We start from the raw sequence: 23650 nt of genomic DNA, 5'->3' as shown, positions 1-23650 counted from the left end.
GGGGAAACTCTCCCGGTATCTATTCATACTTGTTGTTGATGCTATTGAGTGAAACCATTGAACCAAGTTCTATGTTCAGATTGTTATTCATCATCATATCACCTCTGATCATGTTCCATATGATGTCTCGTGAGTAGTTCGTTTAGTTCTTGAGGACATGGGTGAAGTCTAAATGTTAGTAGTGAACTATGGTTGAGTAATATTCAATGTTATGATATTTAAGTTGTGGTGTTATTCTTCTAGTGGTGTCGTGTGAACGTCGACTACACGACACTTCACCATTTATGGGCCTAGGGGAATGCATCTTGTACTCGTTTGCTAATTGCGGGGTTGCCGGAGTGACGAAACCTAAACCCCCGTTGGTATATCGATGCGGGAGGGATCGCGAGGATCTCGAGTTTAAGGCTGTGGTTAGATTTATCTTAATTACTTTCTTGTAGTTGCGGATGCTTGCAAGGGGTATAATCACAAGTATGTATTAGTCCTAGGAAGGGCGGTACATTAGCACGGAGTTCACCCACACAACACTTATCAAAACAATGAAGATTAATCAGCTGTATGTAGCGAAAGCACTAGACTAAAATCCCGTGTGTCCTCGAGAACGTTTGGTCATTATAAGTAAACAAACCGGCTTGTCCTTTGTGCTAAAAAGGATTGGGCCACTCGCTGCAATTATTTCTCTCGCATTTTACTTACTCGTACTTATTTCATCCGTTACATCAAACCCCCTGAATACTTGTATGTGAGCATTTACAGTGAAACCTTCATCGAAACTGCTTGTCAACACCTTCTGCTCCTCGTTGGGATCGACATTCTTACTTATCGAAGATACTACGATACACCCCCTATACTTGTGGGTCATCAAGACTATTTTCTGGCGCCGTTGCCGGGAGTGAAGCGCTATTGGTAAGTGGAATTGGTAAGGAAAACCTTTACTGTTTGTGCTGATTTTATTTCTGCCTGCTGCTATAAGTCATTATGGAGAGATCTTCTCTTCAATTTCTATTTGGGAAATCTACTACTACTGCAACGGTAGTGGATGAGGCGCCAGGTGAGGAAGTAATACCATATAAAATACCTACGAAAATTATTGAACATGTTATGGATAACCGCTATGAAGGGGATGGAACTGTCCATCCTGGTGATCATTTACTGTTTTTGCATGAATTATGCGGGTTATTCAAATGTGCAGGTATTGCTATGAATGAAGTTAGGAAGAAGCTATTCTCTATATCGCTGTACGGTAAAGCGGCGCATTGGTATAAATTGCTGAAGAATGGTGATTCTCTTGATTGGGAGGACATTGTGCCTTTATTCTATTCCAAATTTTATCCTCCAAGTGAAATTCACAAAGATCGGAACCGCATATATAATTTCTGGCCTCATGATGGAGAGAGTATTGCCCAAGCTTGGGGGAGATTGAAGTCTTTAATGCTCAAATGCCCCATTCATGAGCTTCCTGGTAATATTATTATTGATAATTTCTATGCAAGACTTTCTTTTCAAGACAAGACCTTGCTGGATACTTCTTGTTCTGGATCATTTACACGCAACAAAGAAGAGTTTAAAAGGGACCTTCTTGATCGGATCCAAGAAAATACTGAAGGATGGGAGAACGACAAAGATAGAGAATCGGGTATAATTTATGATTATAAATGCATTGAAGCTTTTATGGATACTGATACATTTCGTAATATTAGTGCTACATATGGTCTTGATTCTCAAGTTGCTTGCAAACCTTTATAAAGCTTTTGCCTCTCATTATGAATTGCCTAAGAAGAATTTTGATAAGTATCATGAACCGTATAAAGATAAAATTGATTCATCTATTAATAAGTGTGTTGTAGTTGAAGCTGATGATCACGTTATTCCTGAAGTTTATATTGAAAAAACTCCTTTTCCTGCTAAAATGAAAGAGTACTCCGTTATAAATAGTGCGGTTCATAAAAGTGAAAAGAAACCTAGAGAACCTGCAGAACAAATAAAAGTTGAACCTGCTATTGCCATAGTTAAAGATCTTGTGATTGAAAATGTAGAGGATGGTCATATTATTTTCTGTGAAGATGCTTCTAATATTGTTTCACATCCTAATAAACCCAAACAAGCTAGTGTTCCTATGCTATCTGTTAAAATTGGTGATCATTGCTATTATGGTTTATGTGATATTGGTGCAAGTGTTAGTGCTATACCTTATGAGCTATACACGGAGATTATGCACGAAATTGATTCTTGTGAACTTGAAGATATTGATGTGGTTATTCAGCTGGCTAATAGAGAAACTATTTCACCAATTGGTATTGTTCGAGATGTGGAAGTTCTATGTGGTAAGATTAAATATCCTGCTGACTTTTTGGTACTTGGTTCTGCTTGCTAGTGATTATTGTCCTATCATTTTTGGTAGACCTTTTCTAAATACTTGTGGAGCTATTATAGATTGCAAGAAAGAGAAAATTTTGACTAAATTTGCTGGTGAATCTTATGAGTTTAACTTCTCTAAATTTACTAAAACTCCTTATAAAGCTGATTTGCCTAGTAATGATTTTAAAATGGAGCGAGTGTGCATCTATTGTTCTTGTTCCTAACAATCCTTTGCGGCAACATTTGGAGGATAGCGAGAGTGAAGTTTTTAGGAAAGAAAGAGAGGAGCTTGAGGAGATTTTTCTTCGCCAACCTATTCTCAAACATGATTTACCGGTGGAAGACTTGGGTACAACACCGCCACCAAAGGAAGATCCTGTTTTTGATTTAAAGCCTTTACATGATAATCTTAAATATGCTCATATTGATGATAAGAAAATATATCCTGTTATTATTAGTTCTAAGCTTACAGAGTTTGAAGAAGAAAGATTATTGCAAATATTGAAGAAACACCGAAGTGCTATTGGCTATACTCTTGATGACTTGAAGGGGATTTCTCCCTCTATATGCCAACACGCCATTAATATGGAAGATGATGCGAAGCTTGTTGTTGAACCTCAGCGTCGTCTAATTCCCAAGATGAAGGATGTGGTAAGAAATGAGGTATTACGACTTCTTGAAGCTGGTATTATATATCCTATTGCTGATAGTAGATGGGTTAGTCCTGTGCATTGCGTTCCTAAGAAAGGAGGAATGACTTGTTGTGCCTAATGATAATGATGAGCTCATACCTCAAAGAGTAGTTGTAGGGTATAGAATGTGCATTGATTATCGAAAAGTTAATAAAGTTACTAAGAAAGATCATTACCCTTTACCATTTATTGATCAAATGCTAGAAAGGTTATCTAAAAATACTCATTTTTGTTTTCTTGATGGTTATTACGGGTTTTCACAAATTGCTTGTTAAAGCTAAAGATCAAGAGAAAACCACTTTTACTTGTCCCTATGGAACTTATGCTTATAGGCGTATGCCTTTTGGTTTATGTAATGCTCCTGCTACTTTTCAAAGATGCATGTCTGCTATTTTTCATGGCTTTTGTGAGAGTATTGTGGAAGTATTCATGGATGATTTTTCTGTCTATGGGAATTCATTTGATAGTTGCTTGCGAAACCTTGATAAAGTTTTGCGAGAGATGTGAAGAAACTAACCTTGTTCTTAATTGGGAGAAATGCCACTTTATGGTTAATGAAGGAATTGTATTGGGACATAAAATTTCCGAGAGAGGTATTGAAGTTGATAGAGCTAAAGTTGAAGCTATTGAGAAGATGCCCTATCCGAGGGATGTTAAAGGTATTCGTAGTGTTCTTGGTCATGCTTGGGTTTTATAGGAGATTTATTAAAGATTTCTCCAAGATTTCAAAGCCTCTTACTAATCTTCTTCAAAAAGATGTACCTTTTGTTTTTGATGATGATTGTAAGGAAGCTTTTGAAACTCTAAAGAAAGCCTTAACAAGCTGCTCCTATAGTTGAACCTCCGATTGGAATTTACCTTTTGAAATTATGTGTGATGCTAGTGATTTTCTTTGTAGGCGCTGTTCTTGGACAGCGAGTAGATAAAAAATTAAATGTTATTCATTATGCTAGCAAGACTCTTGATGCTTGCTCAAAGAAATTATGCTACTACTGAAAAAGAATTGTTGGCTGTAGTCTTTGCTTGTGATAAATTTAGATCTTATATTGTTGATTCAAAAGTTACAATTCATACTTGATCATGCTTGCAATTAGATACCTTATGACAAAGAAAGATGCTAAGCCAAGGCTTATTAGATGGGTACTTCTTTTGCAAGAATTTGATTTACATATTGTAGATAGGAAAGGTGCTGATAATCCTGTTTCTGATAATTTGTCTAGATTGGAAAATATTGCTTATGATCCTGTTCCTGTTAATGATAGTTTTCCAAATGAACAATTGGCTGTAATAAAGGTGAGCTCGCGAGACAGGTCCTTGGTATGCTTGATTATGCTAACTTTATTGTTTCCAAGTACTTGCCTCCAACCTTTTCAGCTCAGCGAGAGGAGGAAATTCTTTTATGACTTGAGGCATTATTTACGGGATGACCCACACTTATATAAAGAAGGAGTGGATGGTATTATGCGAAGGTGTGTTCCCGAATATGAACAACAAGAGATATTGAGTAAATGTCATGGCGGTGCTTATGGAGGACATCACGCCGGAGATAGAACCGCGCAAAAGGTTCTACAATCAGGTTTTTATTGGCCAACTCTCTTCAAAGATGCAAGGAAGTTTATTTTATCTTGTGATGAATGTCAAAGGGTTGGTAATATCTCCGGACGCAATGAAATGCCTATGAATTATACTCTTGTTATTGAACCATTTGATTGTTGGGGATTTGACTTCATGGGACCTTTTCCCTCTTCAAAAGGTAACACTCATATACTTGTTGCTTGTTGATTATGTTACTAAATGGGTGGAAGCCATACCTACAAAAAGTGCTGATGGTGAGACCTCTTTAAAAATGCTTTTAGATATTATTTTTCCTAGATTTGGAGTACCTAGATATATTATGGCTGATGGAGGTTCTCATTTTATTCATGGAGGTTTTAGAAAAACTCTTGCTAAGTATGGTATTAATCATAGAATTGCTTCCGCTTATCACCCTCAAAGTAGTGGCCAAGTAGAACTATCAAATAGAGAAATTAAATCTATTTTGGGAAAGACCGTTAATAAATCTAGAAAGAATTGGGCTAGTAAATTGAAAGACGCACTATGGGCTTATAGAACTGCTTATAAAAACCCCATGGGAATGTCACCTTATAAAATGGTTTATGGAAAAGCTTGTCATTTACCTTTAGAACTAGAACACAAAGCTTATCGAGGCTGTTAGAGAATTAAATAAAGATCCTAAACTTGCTAGGTGATAAGAGGTTGCTACAATTAAGTTCTCTAGATGAATGGAGAAGTGAAGCTTATGAAAATGCTAAACTCTTTAAAGAAAAAGTTAAAAAATGGCATGATAGAAGGATCATCAAAAGAGAGTTTAATATTGGGGATAAAGTCCTATTGTATCGGTCTCGTCTCGGATTCTTTGCGGGGAAATTACTCTCGAAATGGGAAGGACCATATGTTGTTGAGGAGGTGTATCGTTCGGGAGCAATTAAAATTAGCTCTCTCCAAGGCAATGCTACGCAAGTGGTGAATGGACAAAGACTCAAGCATTATATCTCGGGTGATTCTTATAATGTTGATGTTGATATTATTCGAGTGGAAACACCGGAAGCTTTCATCAAAGGACAAATTGACGAGTCCGCCAGAACTCAACTTTGAATAGGTAACGATGCTGGTAATAAAAAGTTCGCGATTTACTTTCCGAACATTATTTTTGTTGTTTTTGGAAAATATGAAAAATTACGAGTTCGAAACGGAGTGGAAAAGACGCACGAGGGCGTGACACCAGAGGCCGGCGCGGCCTGGCACTGGGCCCGCGCCGACCTGTGGTCCGGCCGCCTCGTCGCCCCTTTCCGACTACGGTTCGATGCTGGTACTTTCCGTTTGTTCCGAAAATTTTTATTATAAAATCCCCGGACCCCTGGAGGTCCGTATATCGTTTTCTCGACGTGTTTTGTTTCGAGCTGTTTCTGCCAGGATTTGTTTTAGATCTAGAGCCATCATGTCTTCATCGGGAACTCCGAGGGACAACTCCTGCAAGGATGTTGGCAACTTGTACAAGGAGGAGCTGAGGATGCATCCAAAGGAGTTGATGCTCGTTGAGGGAAAACTGCAGATCAAAGATGTTCAAGGTCCCAAAGGAGAAGGAAGCTTGGAAGACAGGATGGAGAAGCTAGAACAAGAGGTCTTCAATTACAAGAAGATGGCAGAGCGTGAAGTGGATATCTTTCACAAGATTGTGTACGAACTCATTGCTTGAACACGAGAAGGAAGCGCAAAGCTATGGGGCGACATCCTCTCACTTCACGACACCACCAACAAACTCCAAGCTCAACTCTATGACATTCATAATCAGAACTGTGAGTATGAAAACAGGTTTAAACATATAAGCCGTGCTTGCTAGTTTCGAGGATTCCCGAGACCAAGATGTCATTTGTTGATGGAGAGCCTCTATCTTGGAAGTCTGAAGACGGGAATTCATCACCACCATCGCCAAAGGAGTAATTCATCATCGGTATTGGCATCCCCTTGGTTTGTTCCAAGCTTGGGGGAGTGCCGCGGTATCACATTATCATTACCTTTTACTTTTTACTATCAAGTAGTGTCATATCATGAGTAGGGAAGTTATCGTATGAGATGGGTTGCGGTGTGGAGTATCTCTCCTTTAGTTTGTCTATGTATCCCTTGGTGTGAGTTATCGTTATGGAATATTAATGAGAAGTCTTATCATTTACATATTGCACACCTTATTTTAGTTTGCAATTTCTATTATATGATTGATCTTGATTTTAGTATTGGTACCACTTTGGGAGCATTGAGTTAATCTATTTGGTTTTGGCAAACTTAGCAATGGTCAATAGCAACAACACTTTGAGTTTTAGATGAATAGAGGAAGTACATGTAGAAGATATTATTATCTTTCTTATCGAGTTCTTAGCTTAGTATTCTAAAGTTAAAACTGTTTGTGCTTACAAGTAAGATGCATGATTGTTTCTATCACATGTATATTTGTTTGTTTCACCTCAACTCTTATGCTTGCTAATTAACCTTGCTAGCCAAAGACACTGTGCTGAGAGGGAATACTTCTCGTGCATCCAAACCTGAACCCAAACCTATGCCATTTGTGTCCACCATACCTACCTACTGCATGGTATTGTTTGCCATTCCAAGTAAATACTTCATGTGCTACCTTTAAACAATTCAAAACTTATTACTTCTTATTTGTGTCAATGTTTTATAGCTCATGAGGAAGTATGTGGTGTTTTATCTTTCGGTCTTGTTAGGCAGCCTCCACTAAAGGACTAGTGGCTTCATCCACTTATCCTATAATTTTGCAATAAGAGCTGGCAACGGGGTTCCCAGCCCCAATTAATCAACTTTCATTAATAATTCTCTTCACATGTTTTGCCCTGATTCATCGGTAAGCAACTTAATTTTGCAATAGACACTCCTCCATGGTATGAGATTGTTGGAAGGCACCCGAGGATTCGGTTAGCCATGGCTTGTGTAAGCAAAGGTTGGGGGGAGTGTCACCCTTAAATAAACTAAAGTACATGTGTAAACAAAAGAGAAGAGGGATGATCTACCTTGCTTGGTAGAGATAACGTCCTTCATGGGAGCCGCTCTTTGGAGGTTTGTTTGGCAAGGGGGTTAGAGTACCCGCTACCGATCGTTGACAACAACAAACACCTCTCAAAACTTTACTTTTATTCTCTTTATATGGTTTCAAAACTGGAAAAGCTCTAGCACATGATTTAATCTCTGCTTCCCTCTGCGAAGGGTCTGTCTTTTACTTTATGTTGAGTCGGTAAACCTATTTCCCTCCATCTCAAGCAAGCATTTGAGTTGTTGTGATCAAACTATTATATTGTGATTTGCTTCATCATGTCTTTACTCTTTCTTGTTTAGTACAAGTTTTACCTTGAATGAATATAGCTTTGAAGTCATCAATGATTAATATGATTGAGTATGCAAGTTTACCATAAGCTTTTAATATGAGAGCGCTGCTCAATAGATGAATATAATCTGTTAAATGTTCTCTGACCAAGAACAAAGTTTGCCATCACCAATTATGATTCCTTATGCACCTTTATTTGTGATTACCTTATACTTGTTTCAAGTTGAATTATATGAGGAAGTTGTTTACTATAATGTCTTGTGTGAATGAATATGATGCTTCTTGTCCGTATTTTATTTATCGACTCTTCACTCCATAAACATGTGGACCTGTTTACGAGTTCGGTTTCGCTTGGGGACAAGCGAAGTCTAAGCTTAGGGGGAGTTGATACGTCCAAATTGCATCACTATTTTATATCATAATTTGCTGTTATTCATTGATATATTTCATATTGGGACACAATACTTATGTTATTTCATCTATTTTGCATGTTTCATGATTATTTGGAGATCAAGCACCGGAGCCGAGATTCTGCTTGGAAAAAGCACCGTCGGAATGCAATATTTCGGAAGATCAAGCTGTGGAAGGGAGTTTTACCAAAAATCCTATTTTTCCGGATGACGAAGGAAGCCGGAAGGAGGGGCCGGGAGGACCCGGGGTGGGCCCACACCCTAGGGCGGCGCGGCCCATGCCTCGGCCGCGCCGCCATGTGGTGCAGGGGCCCACGACCCCTTTCGCCTCCTTTTCTTCGCGAAACCCTTCGTCCCGAAGACCTAAGCCACGAGAGGAATCCTCACGAAGGGTTACGGCCGCCTCGCGGGGCGGAGAACACCGAGAGAGAAAAGAGCTCTCCGGCGGGCGAGGAATCCGCCGGGGAAATTCCCTCCCGGAGGGGGAAATCGACGCCATCGTCACCGCCATCGAGCTGGACATCATCTCCATCACCATCATCATCATCTCCACCATCATCACCGCCATCTCCTCCGCAGCACCTCGTCACCGCCGTAGCAATTTGGGTTTGATCTTGATTGTTTGATAGGGGAAACTCTCCCGGTATCTATTCATACTTGTTGTTGATGCTATTGAGTGAAACCATTGAACCAAGTTCATGTTCAGATTGTTATTCATCATCATATCACCTCTGATCATGTTCCATATGATGTCTCGTGAGTAGTTCGTTTAGTTCTTGAGGACATGGGTGAAGTCTAAATGTTAGTAGTGAACTATGGTTGAGTAATATTCAATGTTATGATATTTAAGTTGTGGTGTTATTCTTCTAGTGGTGTCGTGTGAACGTCGACTACACGACACTTCACCATTTATGGGCCTAGGGGAATGCATCTTGTACTCGTTTGCTAATTGCGGGGTTGCCGGAGTGACGAAACCTAAACCCCCGTTGGTATATCGATGCGAGGAGGGATCGCGGGATCTCGAGTTTAAGGCTGTGGTTAGATTTATCTTAATTACTTTCTTGTAGTTGCGGATGCTTGCAAGGGGTATAATCACAAGTATGTATTAGTCCTAGGAAGGGCGGTACATTAGCACGGGTTCACCCACACAACACTTATCAAAACAATGAAGATTAATCAGCTGTATGTAGCGAAAGCACTAGACTAAAATCCGTGTGTCCTCGAGAACGTTTGGTCATTATAAGTAAACAAACCGGCTTGTCCTTTGTGCTAAAAAGGATTGGGCCACTCGCTGCAATTATTTCTCTCGCATTTTACTTACTCGTACTTATTTCATACGTTACATCAAAACCCCACGAATACTTGTCTGTGAGCATTTACAGTGAAACCTTCATCGAAACTGCTTGTCAACACCTTCTGCTCCTCGTTGGGATCGACATTCTTACTTATCGAAGATACTACGATACACCCCCTATACTTGTGGGTCATCAAGCAGCAAGTTTTCCCTCAGAAAGAAACCAAGGTTTATCGAACCAGGAGGAGCCAAGAAGCACGTTGAAGGTTGATGGCGGCGGGATGTAGTGCGGCGCAACACCAGAGATTCCGGCGCCAACGTGGAACCTGCACAACACAACCAAAGTACTTTGCCCCAACGAAACAGTGAGGTTGTCAATCTCACCGGCTTGCTGTAACAAAGGATTAACCGTATTGTGTGGAAGATGATTGTTTGCAAGAAAACAGTAAAACAAGTATTGCAGCAGATTTGTATTTCGGTATAAAAGAATGGACCGGGGTCCACGGTTCACTAGAGGTGTCTCTCCCATAAGATAAAAGCATGTTGGGTGAACAAATTACAGTCGGGCAATTGACAAATAGAGAGGGCATAACAATGCACATACATGTCATGATAAATATAGTGAGATTTAATTGGGCATTACGACAAAGTACATAGACCGCCATCCAAGCATGCATCTATGCCTAAAAAGTCCACCTTCAGGTTATCATCCGAACCCCTTCCAGGTATTAAGTTGCAAAACAACGGACAATTGCATTAAGTATGGTACGTAATGTAATCAACAACTACATCCTTAGACATAGCATCAATGTTTTATCCCTAGTGGCAACAACACATCCACAACCTTAGAACTTTACGTCACTTGTCCCGGATATCAATGGAGGCATGAACCCACTATCGAGCATAAATACTCCCTCTTGGAGTTAAGAGCAAAAACTTGGCCGAGCCTCTACTAATAACGGAGAGCATGCAAGATCATAAACAACACATAGGTAATAACTTGATAATTAACATAACATAGTATTCTCTATCCATCGGATCCCGACAAACACAACATATAGCATTACGGATAGATGATCTTGATCATGTTAGGCAGCTCACAAGATCCAACAATGAAGCACAATGAGGAGAAGACAACCATCTAGCTACTGCTATGGACCCATAGTCCGAGGGTGAACTACTCACTCATCACTCCGGAGGCGACCATGGCGGTGAAGAGTCCTCCGGGAGATGAATCCCCTCTCCGGCAGGGTGCCGGAGGAGATCTCCGGAATCCCCGAGATGGGATTGGCGGCGGCGGCGTCTCGATAAGGTTTTCCGTATCGTGGCTCTCGGTACTGGGGGTTTCGCGACGGAGGCTTTAAGTAGGCGGAAGGGCAACGCGGGGGCCACACGAGGGCCCCACACCATAGGTCGGCGCGGCCAGGGCCTGGGCCGCGCCGCCCTAGTGTGGCGGCGCCTCGTGGCCCCACTTCGACTCCTCTTCGGTCTTTTGGAAGCTTCGTGGCAAAATAGGACCCTGGGCGTTGATTTCGTCCAATTTCGAGAATATTTCGTTACTAGGATTTCTGAAACCAAAAACAGCAGAAAACAACGAATCGGCTCTTCGGCATCTTGTTAATAGGTTAGTTCCAGAAAATGCACGAATATGACATAAAGTGTGCATAAAACATGTAGATATCATCAATAATGTGGCATGGAACATAAGAAATTATCGATACGTCGGAGACGTATCAATTATTGATCTATCATATATGTGTTGTTTATGATCTTGCATGCTCTCCGTTGCTATTAGAGGCTCTAGCCAAGTTGATACTTGTAACTCCAAGAGGGAGTATTTATGCTCGATAGTGGGTTCATGCCTCCATTAAATCTGGGACAGTGGCAGAAAATTCTAAGGTTATGGATGTGCTGTTGCCACTAGGGATAAAACATCAATGCTTTGTCTAAGGATATTTGTATTATTTATATTACGCACAGTACTTAATGCAATTGTCTGTTGTTTGCAACTTAATGCTGGAAGGGGTGCGGATGCTAACCCGAAGGAGGACTTTTTAGGCATAGATGCATGCTGGATAGCGGTCTATGTTCTTTGTCGTAATGCCCTAAGTAAATCTCATATTAGTCATCATGATATGTATGTGCATTGTTATGCCCTCTCTATTTGTCAATTGCCCAACTGTAATTTGTTCATCCAACATGCTATTTATCTTATTGGAGAGACACCACTAGTGAACTATGGACCCCGGTCCATTCTTTTACATCTGAAATACAATCTACTGCAATCATTGTTCTATGCTGTTCTTTGCAAACAAACATCATTCTCCACACCATACGTTTAATCCTTTGTTTACAGCAAGCCGGTGAGATTGACAACCTCACGGTTAAGTTGGGGCAAAGTATTTTGATTGTGTTGTGCAGGTTCCACGTTGGCGCCGGAATCCCTGGTGTTGCGCCGCACTACACTCCTCCACCAACAACCTCCACGTGGCCTTCATCTCCTACTGGTTCGATAACCTTGGTTTCTTTCTGAGGGAAAACTTGCTGCTGTGCGTATCACACCTTCCTCTTGGGGTTCCCAACGGACGTGTGCATCACGCGCCATCATATGCCTAAGAAATCGACGATGCCCCAGGTACACGACCTTCTTACATTTATCCAAATAATCACCTTCTAGCTCATCTAAACAGTGCGTGCATGCATTGTATCCCTTGTTTGACTGTCTTGAAATGTTACCAAGAGCAGGCCAATCATTGATGGTTACGAAAAGTAGCGCTCGTAGGTCAAATTCCTCCTGCTTGTGCTCGTCCCACATAGGTACACATGCTATGGACCACATCTGTAGAAGTTCTTGGACTAATGGCTTCAGGTACACATCAATGTCGTTGCCGGGTTGCTTCGGGCATTGTATGAGCACTGACATCATAATGAACTTTCTTTTCATGCACAACCAAGGAGGAAGGTTATATATACAAAGAGTCACAGGCCAGGTGCTATGGCTGCAGCTCTGCTCTCCAAAAGGATTCATGCCATCTGTACTTAGACCAAATCTTAAGTTTCTTGCATCCTCTGCAAAGTACGGGAACTCTCTATCTTTCTCCATTGGGACCCATCAGCAGGGTGTCTCAACATCTCGTCTTTCTTACAGTCTTCTTTGTGCCATCGCAACAATCTAGCGTGCTCTTTATTTTTGAACAAGCGTTTCAGCCGTGGTATTATAGGAGCATACCACATAACCTTGGCAGGAACCCTCTTCCTGGGGCGCTCGCCCTCAATATTACCCGAGTCATCTCGTATGATCTTATACCGCAATGCAGTGCACACCGGGCATGCATCCAAATTCTCGTACTCATCGCGGTAGAGGATGCAGTCATTAATGCATGCATGTATCTTTTGCACATCTAATCCTAGAGGGCAGTACAACCTTCTTCGCTTCGTACGTATCGGCGAGCAATTCGTTACCCCTTGGAAGCTTCATCTTAATTATTGTCGACAACTTTCCAAATCCCGAGTCGGTGACACCGTTCTCCGCCTTCCATTGCAACAATTCCAAGTGTGCTCGCCTAGCTTTTTATGGCCATCTTCGCAAGTTGGGTATAACAATTTGTTGTGATCTTGTATCATCTGGTCGAAGGCCAACCTTTCCTTTTCAGTTTCACATTCTCTCCTTGCATCAACAATGGCATGGCCAAGATCATCATCAACAGGCTCATCTGGTGCCTCTTGATCTTCTGGTTCATTGTCTTCATTGCCTTCTGCAGTATCACCGTATTCACGGAACATGGGATAGCTATCATCATCCTCTTCCTCTTCTTCATTGTTTTCCATCATAACCCCTCTTTCTCCGTGCTTGGTCCAGCAATAGTAGCTAGGCATGAAACCGTCCCGCAGAAGGTGGCCGTGAATGGTACTCGAGTGAGTGTAATTTACGATATTCTTACAATTAACACATGGACAATACATGAAGCCACCATGTTTGTTTGCCTCAGCCACGTCCATAAAATTACTCAGGCCCAAAGTGAACTCGTCAAAGCGTCGGTCAATGTACATCCATTGCCGATTCATCTGCATGATATAATTAAGCTTATCAAAAACCATTACGGAAGATCACGATTAGTGAAACAATGTATATATGAAAGGATAAAGTTGTTAACCTCGATGGAGAAGGAAAAAAGCAAGTTAAGTGTGGCTTGATTTGTGTGAACTCAAGTGGCAAAACCTCTTAAGCATTTCATCGAACACCTCTTGTGCATGTGAAGAGAGCAAAAGCAATACACCCCTCTTGTGATAAGAAGTGAAAAAATGGCTAAGTGTGGCTCACACTTGGGCAGGGGCAAGGTTATATAGACAGATGGGGACTTTGTCCCGGTTGGTAATCCAAACCGGGTCCAAAGGGTGGGCCTTTGGTCCCGATTTGAGATACAAACCGGGTCTAAAGGCCCATCGGCAGGGCGTGGCAGGCTGCCTTTAGACCCGGTTTGTATCTCAAACCGGGACCAGTGCCCCATATTGGACCCGGTTTGGTTCAAAACGGGGACATTTGCTCCCGGAGGCTTGGGACGAAAAGCCTCTTCTCCACTAGTGTTGGTTTGCTCGATCCATAAGGGCATGTACAACGGTAGAGAGGCAGCCTATTCTCTTAGCAGTTCGTGTGAAGACACTAAATATAGGTGGTATAAGCATTATCTTTTATTATCATCGCTACCAATTAATAAAAAATAATTATTTTTAGTAGAAAATTGGATTGATAAGGGATGACACATGGTATAGTACTATAGTGGAGAAAATTATCTTCTCTTATTTTCTAACGAATCACCCCTTAGCTAACAGAAGACATCCTTCTCTTTCTTCATTCTCTCTCCCCCACTTAAGAAAAATCTGATGTGGTGATGGTAAGGGAAATCTGACGTCACCACATTATACATGCTCTAATCAGACGTCCTGAAAATGAACAACGTCGTAGCTAAAGTTTGATACACACGCCCCTTGCGTAAACAGATCGTTACCGGACAACCTAGCGATGGCCTGAACGAAGACACGTGTTCTAATTCCATCTTGCTATGTCCCCGGTCTTCTTCGTACCTCTGGTCGTGGTCACTAGGCAGATCTCCCACATACCTTCCTCTATGTAACTTGAAGTGGGAGGAGCAGTCGCCGGAAAAGCGGCGACGACCGCTAATTGACCGGCGCTGGTGGCTCCTGATATCCCCATCGACTTCCTCCACGCCACACCGCGAGTAGAGGATCGACGGGAAGGTGCATCTGTTGCATGGTAGGAAGAGCAGCATCAACATGACGGGAATAGCAGCGGCAGTGCTGCGTGAGAAGCAGTACAAAAGCTTCAAAAAGTAGTAATTTTTTTTTAAAATCCCGTGGACCACCTAGCGTGGGCTACAAACACTAGCATGAGCCAAAGGCGTGTCTCCTTCCTCGCCTCTCCATCACCAGAGTTTGCGATAGTAGACAGACAGGACGGTAGTGTGTTAAGTCCCCAAAGGATCAATGCACTAGAGCGACAACCATTGCCAATGATGACAACCGTAGATCCCCCCTCACACCAACGAACATAAAAATTGGACGAATCCTCACAACTCCATGCACCCTCCACCGACGCAAGACGCACCGCCAAAGTGAGGATAGGGGTGGGGGAGGATCTTATTATCACTTCGGGATGTGTTTCCTCACCATCCCGAAGAAGACAATGAAAAACCCTAAACAAAGAACGAGAACCCTCCCGCTGGTGAGGGGACATGGTCCGCCATGCCTCCAAGCTCACAAGCCCACTTGAGGCGGAGTAGACCGGTGGCGTCACCGGCGAGGGGGAGGGAACCCTTGATTGATTTTACAATGGCTACCTCACCGTCCCACCATTTACATTAACATTGATGGAAACAAACACGTTTGCAGTGTTACCTATAGTTAGCTATGTTTTTTTTGCCTCCAAAATTATGTAGTGATAAAAAATGTGCAACCATGAAACGAAATCTGGCAGTATAAAAGGAAAAAGAGCCCACTTGCCATTAGATAATCGATAGAGACCATACTTTTTTATATAAAATACTCCATCGTGTAGCGGCACTATATGGACAACACGAGGGCACCCTGTGATGACCGCGCGATCCCACACAGACGAACAAGATTCCACACGGTTCTTCGCCTTTTCTTCATTCACCCAACACTTGCTAATGGCGCCGAAGAAGGCAACAGTGAGCCGTGAGCAAGTCAGAGTCATCGATGCCGCGGCTAGCCTTAGGGTTAAAGCTGGAGCCGGAGAAGAAAGGTTTTCTAAGGGCTTAGAGGGATGCTATGGTGGTGGCGGTTGAACCTCGGCCGGCAAGGAACGGAGGTGGTGGCGGGCGGGCTATCCTCTTCCCCCTCCTCCTCTAGCTTCTCTCTTTCTTCCCCACTCGCTTCTCTTTGCAGGGAGCACCGAGATGGTGCCCGCTCGTCGCATCGTACTAGTTAAACTAAATTAATTATTACATACGTGAATTTACAAAATGGAGATAATAACACTCCACGTTCCCTCGACACATCCAGCGAGGACGGTTGTGATAGTAACACTGTTGATGCCCACAATGTACATGCCCCCAAACACATCCAGTCATCCAGCCATGATGCTTGTGATCTTCAGAACTGGTGCATCACGTCCAAATAATGCGCAATACTCTCTCGTGTGGCACGAGTCCGTATCCGTTGTCTCCCAAGGACAACTCCCACCACGTTTTCCGCAGCTTCCAAGCGCACCCTTCCGTCCAGAAAATCCAAATCCATCCACGGTGGCTGGATGGGTGATTACTGATCACCTCCGAGCAGTCCATGTCACCATCCCTGTTCATGCTAGCTAAAATCCCGACGAGCACTTCACCACGGCCACTCCTCCATTTCCCACCACCACCATCGCCGCACCTACTCGGCGTCTTCCATGGCCTCCTACCATCTCCTCCTCCACGCCGCAAAACCCTAAGCGGCCTGCTCTCGTCCCGGCGCCGGCGCCGCCTCTGGCCTCAGGACCACCTCCATGGCCACCGTCTGCTCCCTCCTCCCCGTCCGCTCCCCAATTCCCAACGCGAACCTTCTCTTCGCGCAGCGCCTGCGGCTGCCGCACAGCCGCGCCTCCCAGCAACGCCTCCACCTCACGCCCCGCGCCACAGCCGAGCCCTCCGCCTCGACCTCCAGCGCCGTCGACGCGGCCCCCGCAACGAGCGCCACCGCCACCGTGCTGCTCGACGTCGGCGGCATGATGTGCGGCGGCTGCGCGGCGCGGGTGCGCTCCGTCCTCGCGGCGGACGCGCGGGTGGAGAGCGTCGCGGTCAACCTCCTCGCCGAGTCGGCCGCCGTGCGGCTCCGCTCGCCCGCGCCGGCCGCCGGGGACGACCTGGCGGCCAGGCTCACGCGGTGCGGCTTCCCGTCCACGGCGCGGCGAGGCGGCGCGGCCGCGGGGGCCACCGAGAGCGCGCGCAAGTGGAGGGAGATGGCCGCGCGCAAGGCGGAGCTGCTCGCGCGGAGCCGAGGCCGCGTCGCCTTCGCCTGGACGCTCGTCGCGCTCTGCTGCGGAGCCCACGCCACCCATCTCCTCCACTCCATCGGCATCCACATCGGCCACGGTCAGTTGAGGCCACGAAAACGTCATCTCAGCTTCTGAAACGAAGTTCAAATTGCCGCTGCTGATGCTGACGCTACTGAATTCTTACCTGACCGCTTTGCGCATGATGCAGGAACATTTTTGGATCTGTTGCACAACTCGTATGTGAAATGCGGCATTGCCATGGTCGCATTGTTTGGGCCTGGAAGAGGTATATTTGCCCCCCGTGTCATTTTTAAAGCCTTGCACATTGGTTTACATGCTTTCTAGTACTATTCAAGTCTTCCACACAGTTTCTTGGCGCTCAAAATCAGATAGTGACAAAAAATAATCAGGTAGTCACTGGTAGAGGTATTACCAGAAGACCAATTAGTTTATAGAATGATAGAGATCTCAATAGCACCAGGTCGGTTGTCTGACACAAGATACAAGTAACTCCTAGTCATCCTCAATATAATAGTATCTGGTTTTTGTTTCGTGAGCTTTTGCTTTGTATTCTGAGGTTTTAAAGGGACATTTGTTTAATTCCTCGTACGAAAGGATATATGCTATGAAACAACAGAATAATGACCTCGAATCAGGACCATGAACTGTTTATTCTAGAGTGAAGAGAACAGTATTTGCTGACACTGAAGGTCATTTTCAGTATGGTCGTGCACTGTGCTTTTCAATACTTTATTATTACCCTTTCTCACAACGCGGTCAATGTTATTCCAGATATACTTTTTGATGGTCTTAGAGCATTCAAGCAAGGCGCCCCCAACATGAATTCTCTTGTAGGATTCGGGTCCGCAGCTGCATTTGCTATTAGTGCAGTAAGTGAACTTATAGAGGCCGTTTTATCTGTTCAGACTCGCAGAAATACTAAACCACATGTTTTCATATGAAGGTGTCCTTGCTGAACCCTGAATTGGGGTGGAATTCAACCTTTTTTGATGAACCGGTGAGAACTCTTCGATGCACGAAAATAGCAGATATGTTGGAACTTTTATATACTTGCAGCTGCTGCTCTGTATCTTTGTACTCTTGAAAAGATCAGCGTGAACCATTGTTGAACTGAATTATTGATAAGGCATCCAGTGTATCGTTAATCAATTCAGCTTAGAACCCTGTTTCTCTCCATCTTTATTTTAGTTGATTTGATTATTCATCAAATAGCAGTTCAGATATGTTTTTCACAAGAAATTTTGTTGAAGGAATCCGTCTTGTAGCATGCAGGTCATGCTTCTCGGATTTGTACTTCTTGGACGATCTCTTGAGGAAAGTGCTAGACTTAAGGCATCTAGCGATATGAATGAGCTCATTGTAAGTACATATCTAAGCATTTACGGAAATATGTGACACTCACATTTTCCATTGCTAGAAATAGAAAGTATGAAGGCCACCAATTTGATGAATCTGTATAAGCTATTAAAAAAATATTGATGGATAGTGAAGTAGTGTAGCTAATCAACAATGCGTTGTTCACTAATATAACAAATATATTGACAAGTAAGTATGTCTAATGTTCTGTGGCAGTCACTCTTATCTCCTCAATCAAGGTTGATTGTTACATCCTCAAGTGACGACGTTTCTTCAGATGGCATTTTAAATTCGGATGCAATCACAGTTGAAGTTTCTGTCGATGATGTCCGTGTTGGAGACTCGATATTGGTTCTTCCAGGAGAAACTATTCCTGTAGATGTAAGAACTCGAACCATAGTCTTGTTTTTCGTATTTTTTAGTATGTTACAACGCTGTCATGCAATTATTTTATCCAAATTTGATGAACATGTACGGCTGGTTATTAATTTCCCTGTGGTAAAACTATCTTACAAAGTGAACTTGCACGTACTCCCTCCCAAAATACAAGGCACCCTTAAATTTCGCTGGTCAACAAATTGCAATTTTGACTATGATTTGTACTTATAATATATCCACATTTTTTTTATAAATATATATGCAGTGAAAGAGAATCGAAAGATGAATGCAACGATACCATTTATATATTCTCAATCCATATATTTTAGTATATATTAGTGGTCAAAGTTGTGCATCAAAGACCATGCGAAAAAATTTGTGCCTTATATTTTGGGGCGGAGGGAGTAGTAAAGATCATTCAAAGGAGACTCGTTTTCCCTTTGCCTTGATTGGTTCTTCGAAGATACATTTTTTCATCATTATATTTTGCTGTCTCCAATTATATTACATTTATTGCTTAGCCTCTCATACTTTAATCTATATGTTGTTTCTACTAATCCCTCCGATCCGTAATAACTGTCTGGGTTTGTTCAAATTAGTTCAAATTTGAAATAAAACTCCAACCTTATTATGGATCGGAGGGAGTACCTAATTGGTTTCACCGAAAATGTTTCTCAAATGTTTTTTATATTATTATATCCTATAAGATGAGTCAAAATGAGGATGTCCTAGTTTCCTTACTAGGGGGGTATTAATGATTGAAAATATACACTCGTCATCCTTCTGTTGCCATGTCTTATACATCAGCTTGTGGTTGTGTATAATTATTTGACAGATCTATTGGACCATTGATACTTATGCTTGCAGGGAAATGTCATTGCGGGCTCAAGTTTTGTTGACGAATCAATGCTTACTGGAGAATCCTTGCCAGTTGCCAAGGAAATAGGGCGCCCTGTATTTTCTGGAACTGTGAATTGGGTACGTACATTATAGTTTTTTGCGAAAGCCTGGTATAGTTTATTTTTATTCTCATTTCCATTGCATGGTGGCAACCGATTGTGATTTAAAACCTAATGCTGACCTCTGTGTCATATAAATGTTCCCATCCATAGTCAGTGCCAAAGTTCATCAAGATTTTTAACTGAATTTCAGTAAGATCTTCACGTAATATTTCTTATGTCCTGATTTTTTTCCAGTGTCTTTTATACTCTAGTGAAATCATTATAATGTGTTTGCTCAGTCATTTAATCTTCTCTCTCTCACTTCTTTTGAACATCATTGCTAAATTGATCTAACAATCTGTTCTTGACTTTCTTAAAGGATGGGCCTCTGAAGATCAAAGCTACAACTACTGGACCATCGTCAACAATTGCCAAGATAATCCGTATGGTTGGTACACATGGAGATAACTATTTATTTTCATTTTGGTAAAAGGGATTTTTTCCTAGTAACTATATTCATATATCCCTGAGCAGGTTGAGGATGCGCAAGCACGAGAAGCCCCTGTTCAAAGGCTTGCGGATTCAATTGCAGGGCCATTTGTGTATACTGTTATGACGTTGTCTGCAGCAACCTTTACTTTCTGGTCTGGTCCACTTTTCGTTTTCTTTTATTTCTCAAAGGAAAATATCCAAAAATCTCAGAAGCTATATAGAAGTGCTACTCACTCTGTCCCAGAATAACTTGCTCATATTTTTCTAGATACGGCACACTAAAAACATGTCTAGATACAACCACATCTAGACAAACTTGAGTGACTTATTTTGGATTTTTTCTAACCTTTTCTCTGCATTTTAAGGTACTACATGGGCACACACATATTTCCAGAGGTCCTTCTAAATGATATTTCTGGACCTGATGGGGACTCATTGCTTTTGAGCCTGAAGCTTGCAGTGGATGTACTAGTGAGTACCCTGCTACTGTTTTCCTAAACTTAGCCTTTTAAAATAATAGATTGAAGTTTATTTTTGGTCCCCTGAGCCAAATTTGCATAACCAGACTACCATAGCTAACTCTATAATCATCCTTAAAACTCATCTCGAGTTCTCGACTTAATGCTCATGCAAAACATCTTGGAACTTCAGTATTATCAATCTAGTTTGGAGGTGTGGTTGACCATCCAACAACTGTCACATAACTCAGTCTCAAGAACTGCCTTTTTTTTGCTTAGTTGTGATAAGTTCATAATTTACACCCTGCAGGTTGTTTCCTGTCCGTGTGCACTTGGGTTAGCTACGCCTACAGCTATCTTAATAGGAACTTCCCTGGGTAATTTCTTGGTCCACATGTTTTTCCATTTATTTTTGATGTTTTATGAGACAATGTGCCGTACTATTTTTGTAACGCATAAATACGATAATAGGTTCTTTTCTCAAAAATGGCATTTATTCACTATTCCTCTATTCAATACTTGTTTGTGAAAAGAGAACCTTATGAGCTTAGCACCTAGAAGAACATCTGATATATCAACAGAACCTATTAGTCCTTATGAGCTTATAAAACTCTGTGACTAACTTTTATCTTAAACCAGGTGCTAAGCGAGGGCTACTTATTAGAGGAGGTGATGTTTTGGAGCGTCTGGCTGGGATAGATTCAGTTGTTCTTGATAAGGTATATTACTTAATTTATCATCTTTTTCCAAGCTAATTAATGTATCTGCATTACAAATACCTCTATACGATTTTTAGACAGGGACACTTACGAAAGGAAAACCAGTTGTCACTTCTATTGCTTCTTTAGCATATGGGGAGATGGAGATTCTCCGTCTTGCTGCTGCAGTGGAGAAAACAGCATTGCATCCTATTGCTAATGCTATAATGAAGAAGGCTGAACTGCTCAAATTGGATATTCCGACTACAAGTGGACAGCTTACAGAGCCTGGTTTTGGCTGTTTGGCTGAAGTAGATGGCCGTTTGGTTGCAGTAGGTACTTTGGACTGGGTCAACAATCGTTTCGAAACCAGGGCATCACCAGCTGAACTGAGAGATCTCAGAAATCGCCTAGAGTTTGTTTCGTCTAGTGAGGCATCATCATCAAATCAGTCAAAATCAATTGCTTATATTGGCCGTGAAGGAGAAGGAATAATAGGTGCTATTGCTATCTCAGATGTTCTCCGTGATGACGCAAAGTTAACTGTGGACAGGTATTTACTAGAGATATCATTTGCATTGTAAATGTATCTGCCCCTGCAATATCGGTGGATATATAGATGTTAAGAAGACCTAACATTGCCCCATTCTTCAAAATGTGTTGCACTTGATTTTTTTTTGTTCTCTAATGCTGCGAAATAGTACAACCAGAACTTCTGTTGTAAATGCTATTTTACTGTTGTCATGCTAAGTGCATCGTTTAAATAGTGCAACCAACTCTTTTACAGTCATGTCTCTAATTCAAGTACTGCAGCATGTGTAACTGGCATTCCTTTTCTGGTTAATCAACAGGCTGCAGCAGGAAGGAATTACAACATACATACTATCAGGAGACAGGAAAGAAGCAGTGGAAGGCATCGGTAAAACTGTTGGAATTAGGAGTGAAAACAGAAAGTCATCCCTCAGTCCGCAGGAAAAGGCAGGCATTATTTCAAATTTGCAAGATGAAGGGCATAGAGTTGCGATGGTAATTTAATGCTGTGCTCTATTTTTGTTATCTCATCGACCGATACATTTAGTTTGTCTTAGTTTCTGGGTTGTAAATAGTTTGTTGTTAAAAGAACACTTCTGTTTTCCTGATTTGAAGTTCAGTGCATAGGTAAAAAATTAAAGCATGACAAAAGTCATCGTTGATAGATAACATGACGAAAGTTTCAGTTTAGCCATTGACAAAGCTGTATTATATATATTTGTACTAAGCATGTCATGTTTGTCTACATTGGTTTCTAACAATAGTGAGCCATTGTTTGTTGTTGCATAGGTTGGTGATGGAATAAATGATGCTCCATCATTGGCAGCTGCTAATGTTGGAATAGCTATGCGAACTCACTCAAAAGAGAACGCTGCCTCTGATGCAGCTTCAGTTGTTCTATTAGGGAACAGACTATCTCAGGTATAATTCTGCTCAGTCTGATTTTAAACAATTCAAGTGGCAACCTCATTGATAGATGAGATCTTTCTCTGGCACAGGTTGTAGATGCTCTAGCATTGTCTAAAGCAACTATGGCGAAAGTTCATCAAAATTTGGCCTGGGCAGTGGCATATAACATAGTAGCCATTCCCATTGCGGCTGGAGCGCTACTACCCCAATTTGATTTTGCCATGACACCGTCTCTTTCAGGTAATGTTTATACAGTGAACACTCGTCATATCGGTAGAGGGTTCTTTAATAATGACACCATCTTGATGATGTGCTTTTCTTGCAGGTGGACTGATGGCCCTGAGCTCCATTTTTGTCGTCAGCAATTCTTTGCTTCTGCAGCTGCATGGATCGTTTCAGAAGACAGAAAAAACAAGGCCAGACAACCTGAAGGCTGAAGTCTAGATCAGAGTAAGTTGGCTGGTTTATCTGTTCCTGGATATAGGTACATAGGATGATTGCTCGAGACACCACGATTGTACAGGATCATAGAGCGTGACTCTGAAACTGTTACTAGTTTTCTACCTCCGGCCAAGCCATATGCAATAACTCTTGTAAGTTATATGTTGTGCAGCAGCAGCTTATATATAGCCAATTAGAAATTAAGAGCCACACAACAGCAGAAAAATGTATTTTATGCCAGTTTTAACATTACTTTACTTCTGCTTC

General features: G+C 42.1%; 1 protein-coding gene across 1 annotated transcript; it reads left to right on the top strand.

Annotated features, from left to right (window-relative positions):
* The first annotated feature begins 16578 nt into the window (after nt 1–16578).
* LOC124701732 (copper-transporting ATPase PAA2, chloroplastic) lies at nt 16579–23650 on the top strand. The gene is made up of 17 exons (XM_047233824.1): nt 16579–17255; nt 17367–17444; nt 17951–18048; nt 18123–18176; nt 18452–18538; nt 18752–18916; nt 19781–19891; nt 20234–20302; nt 20389–20498; nt 20712–20817; nt 21115–21181; nt 21444–21523; nt 21601–22055; nt 22354–22528; nt 22823–22954; nt 23032–23182; nt 23268–23650. The coding sequence occupies exons 1-17, from the start codon at nt 16670–16672 to the stop codon at nt 23384–23386; spliced, it is 2643 nt and encodes an 880-aa protein (XP_047089780.1). The 5' UTR covers nt 16579–16669; the 3' UTR covers nt 23387–23650.

The sequence above is a fragment of the Lolium rigidum genome, chromosome 3 (genome assembly GCF_022539505.1).
Source record: "Lolium rigidum isolate FL_2022 chromosome 3, APGP_CSIRO_Lrig_0.1, whole genome shotgun sequence".
In the NCBI taxonomy this organism is placed as follows: domain Eukaryota; kingdom Viridiplantae; phylum Streptophyta; class Magnoliopsida; order Poales; family Poaceae; genus Lolium; species Lolium rigidum.
This window is presented reverse-complemented; position numbering and strand designations above follow the sequence as displayed.

Bases quoted from the DNA above. Each gene is read 5' to 3' on its own strand.
- LOC124701732 (XM_047233824.1), top strand. From the start codon at position 16,670: ATGGCCACCGTCTGCTCCCTCCTCCCCGTCCGCTCCCCAATTCCCAAC. The intron at 17,445-17,950 runs GTATATTTGCCC...ATGTTATTCCAG, and splicing joins ATTGTTTGGGCCTGGAAGAG to ATATACTTTTTGATGGTCTT. The intron at 20,303-20,388 runs GTTGGTACACAT...ATCCCTGAGCAG, and splicing joins TTGCCAAGATAATCCGTATG to GTTGAGGATGCGCAAGCACG.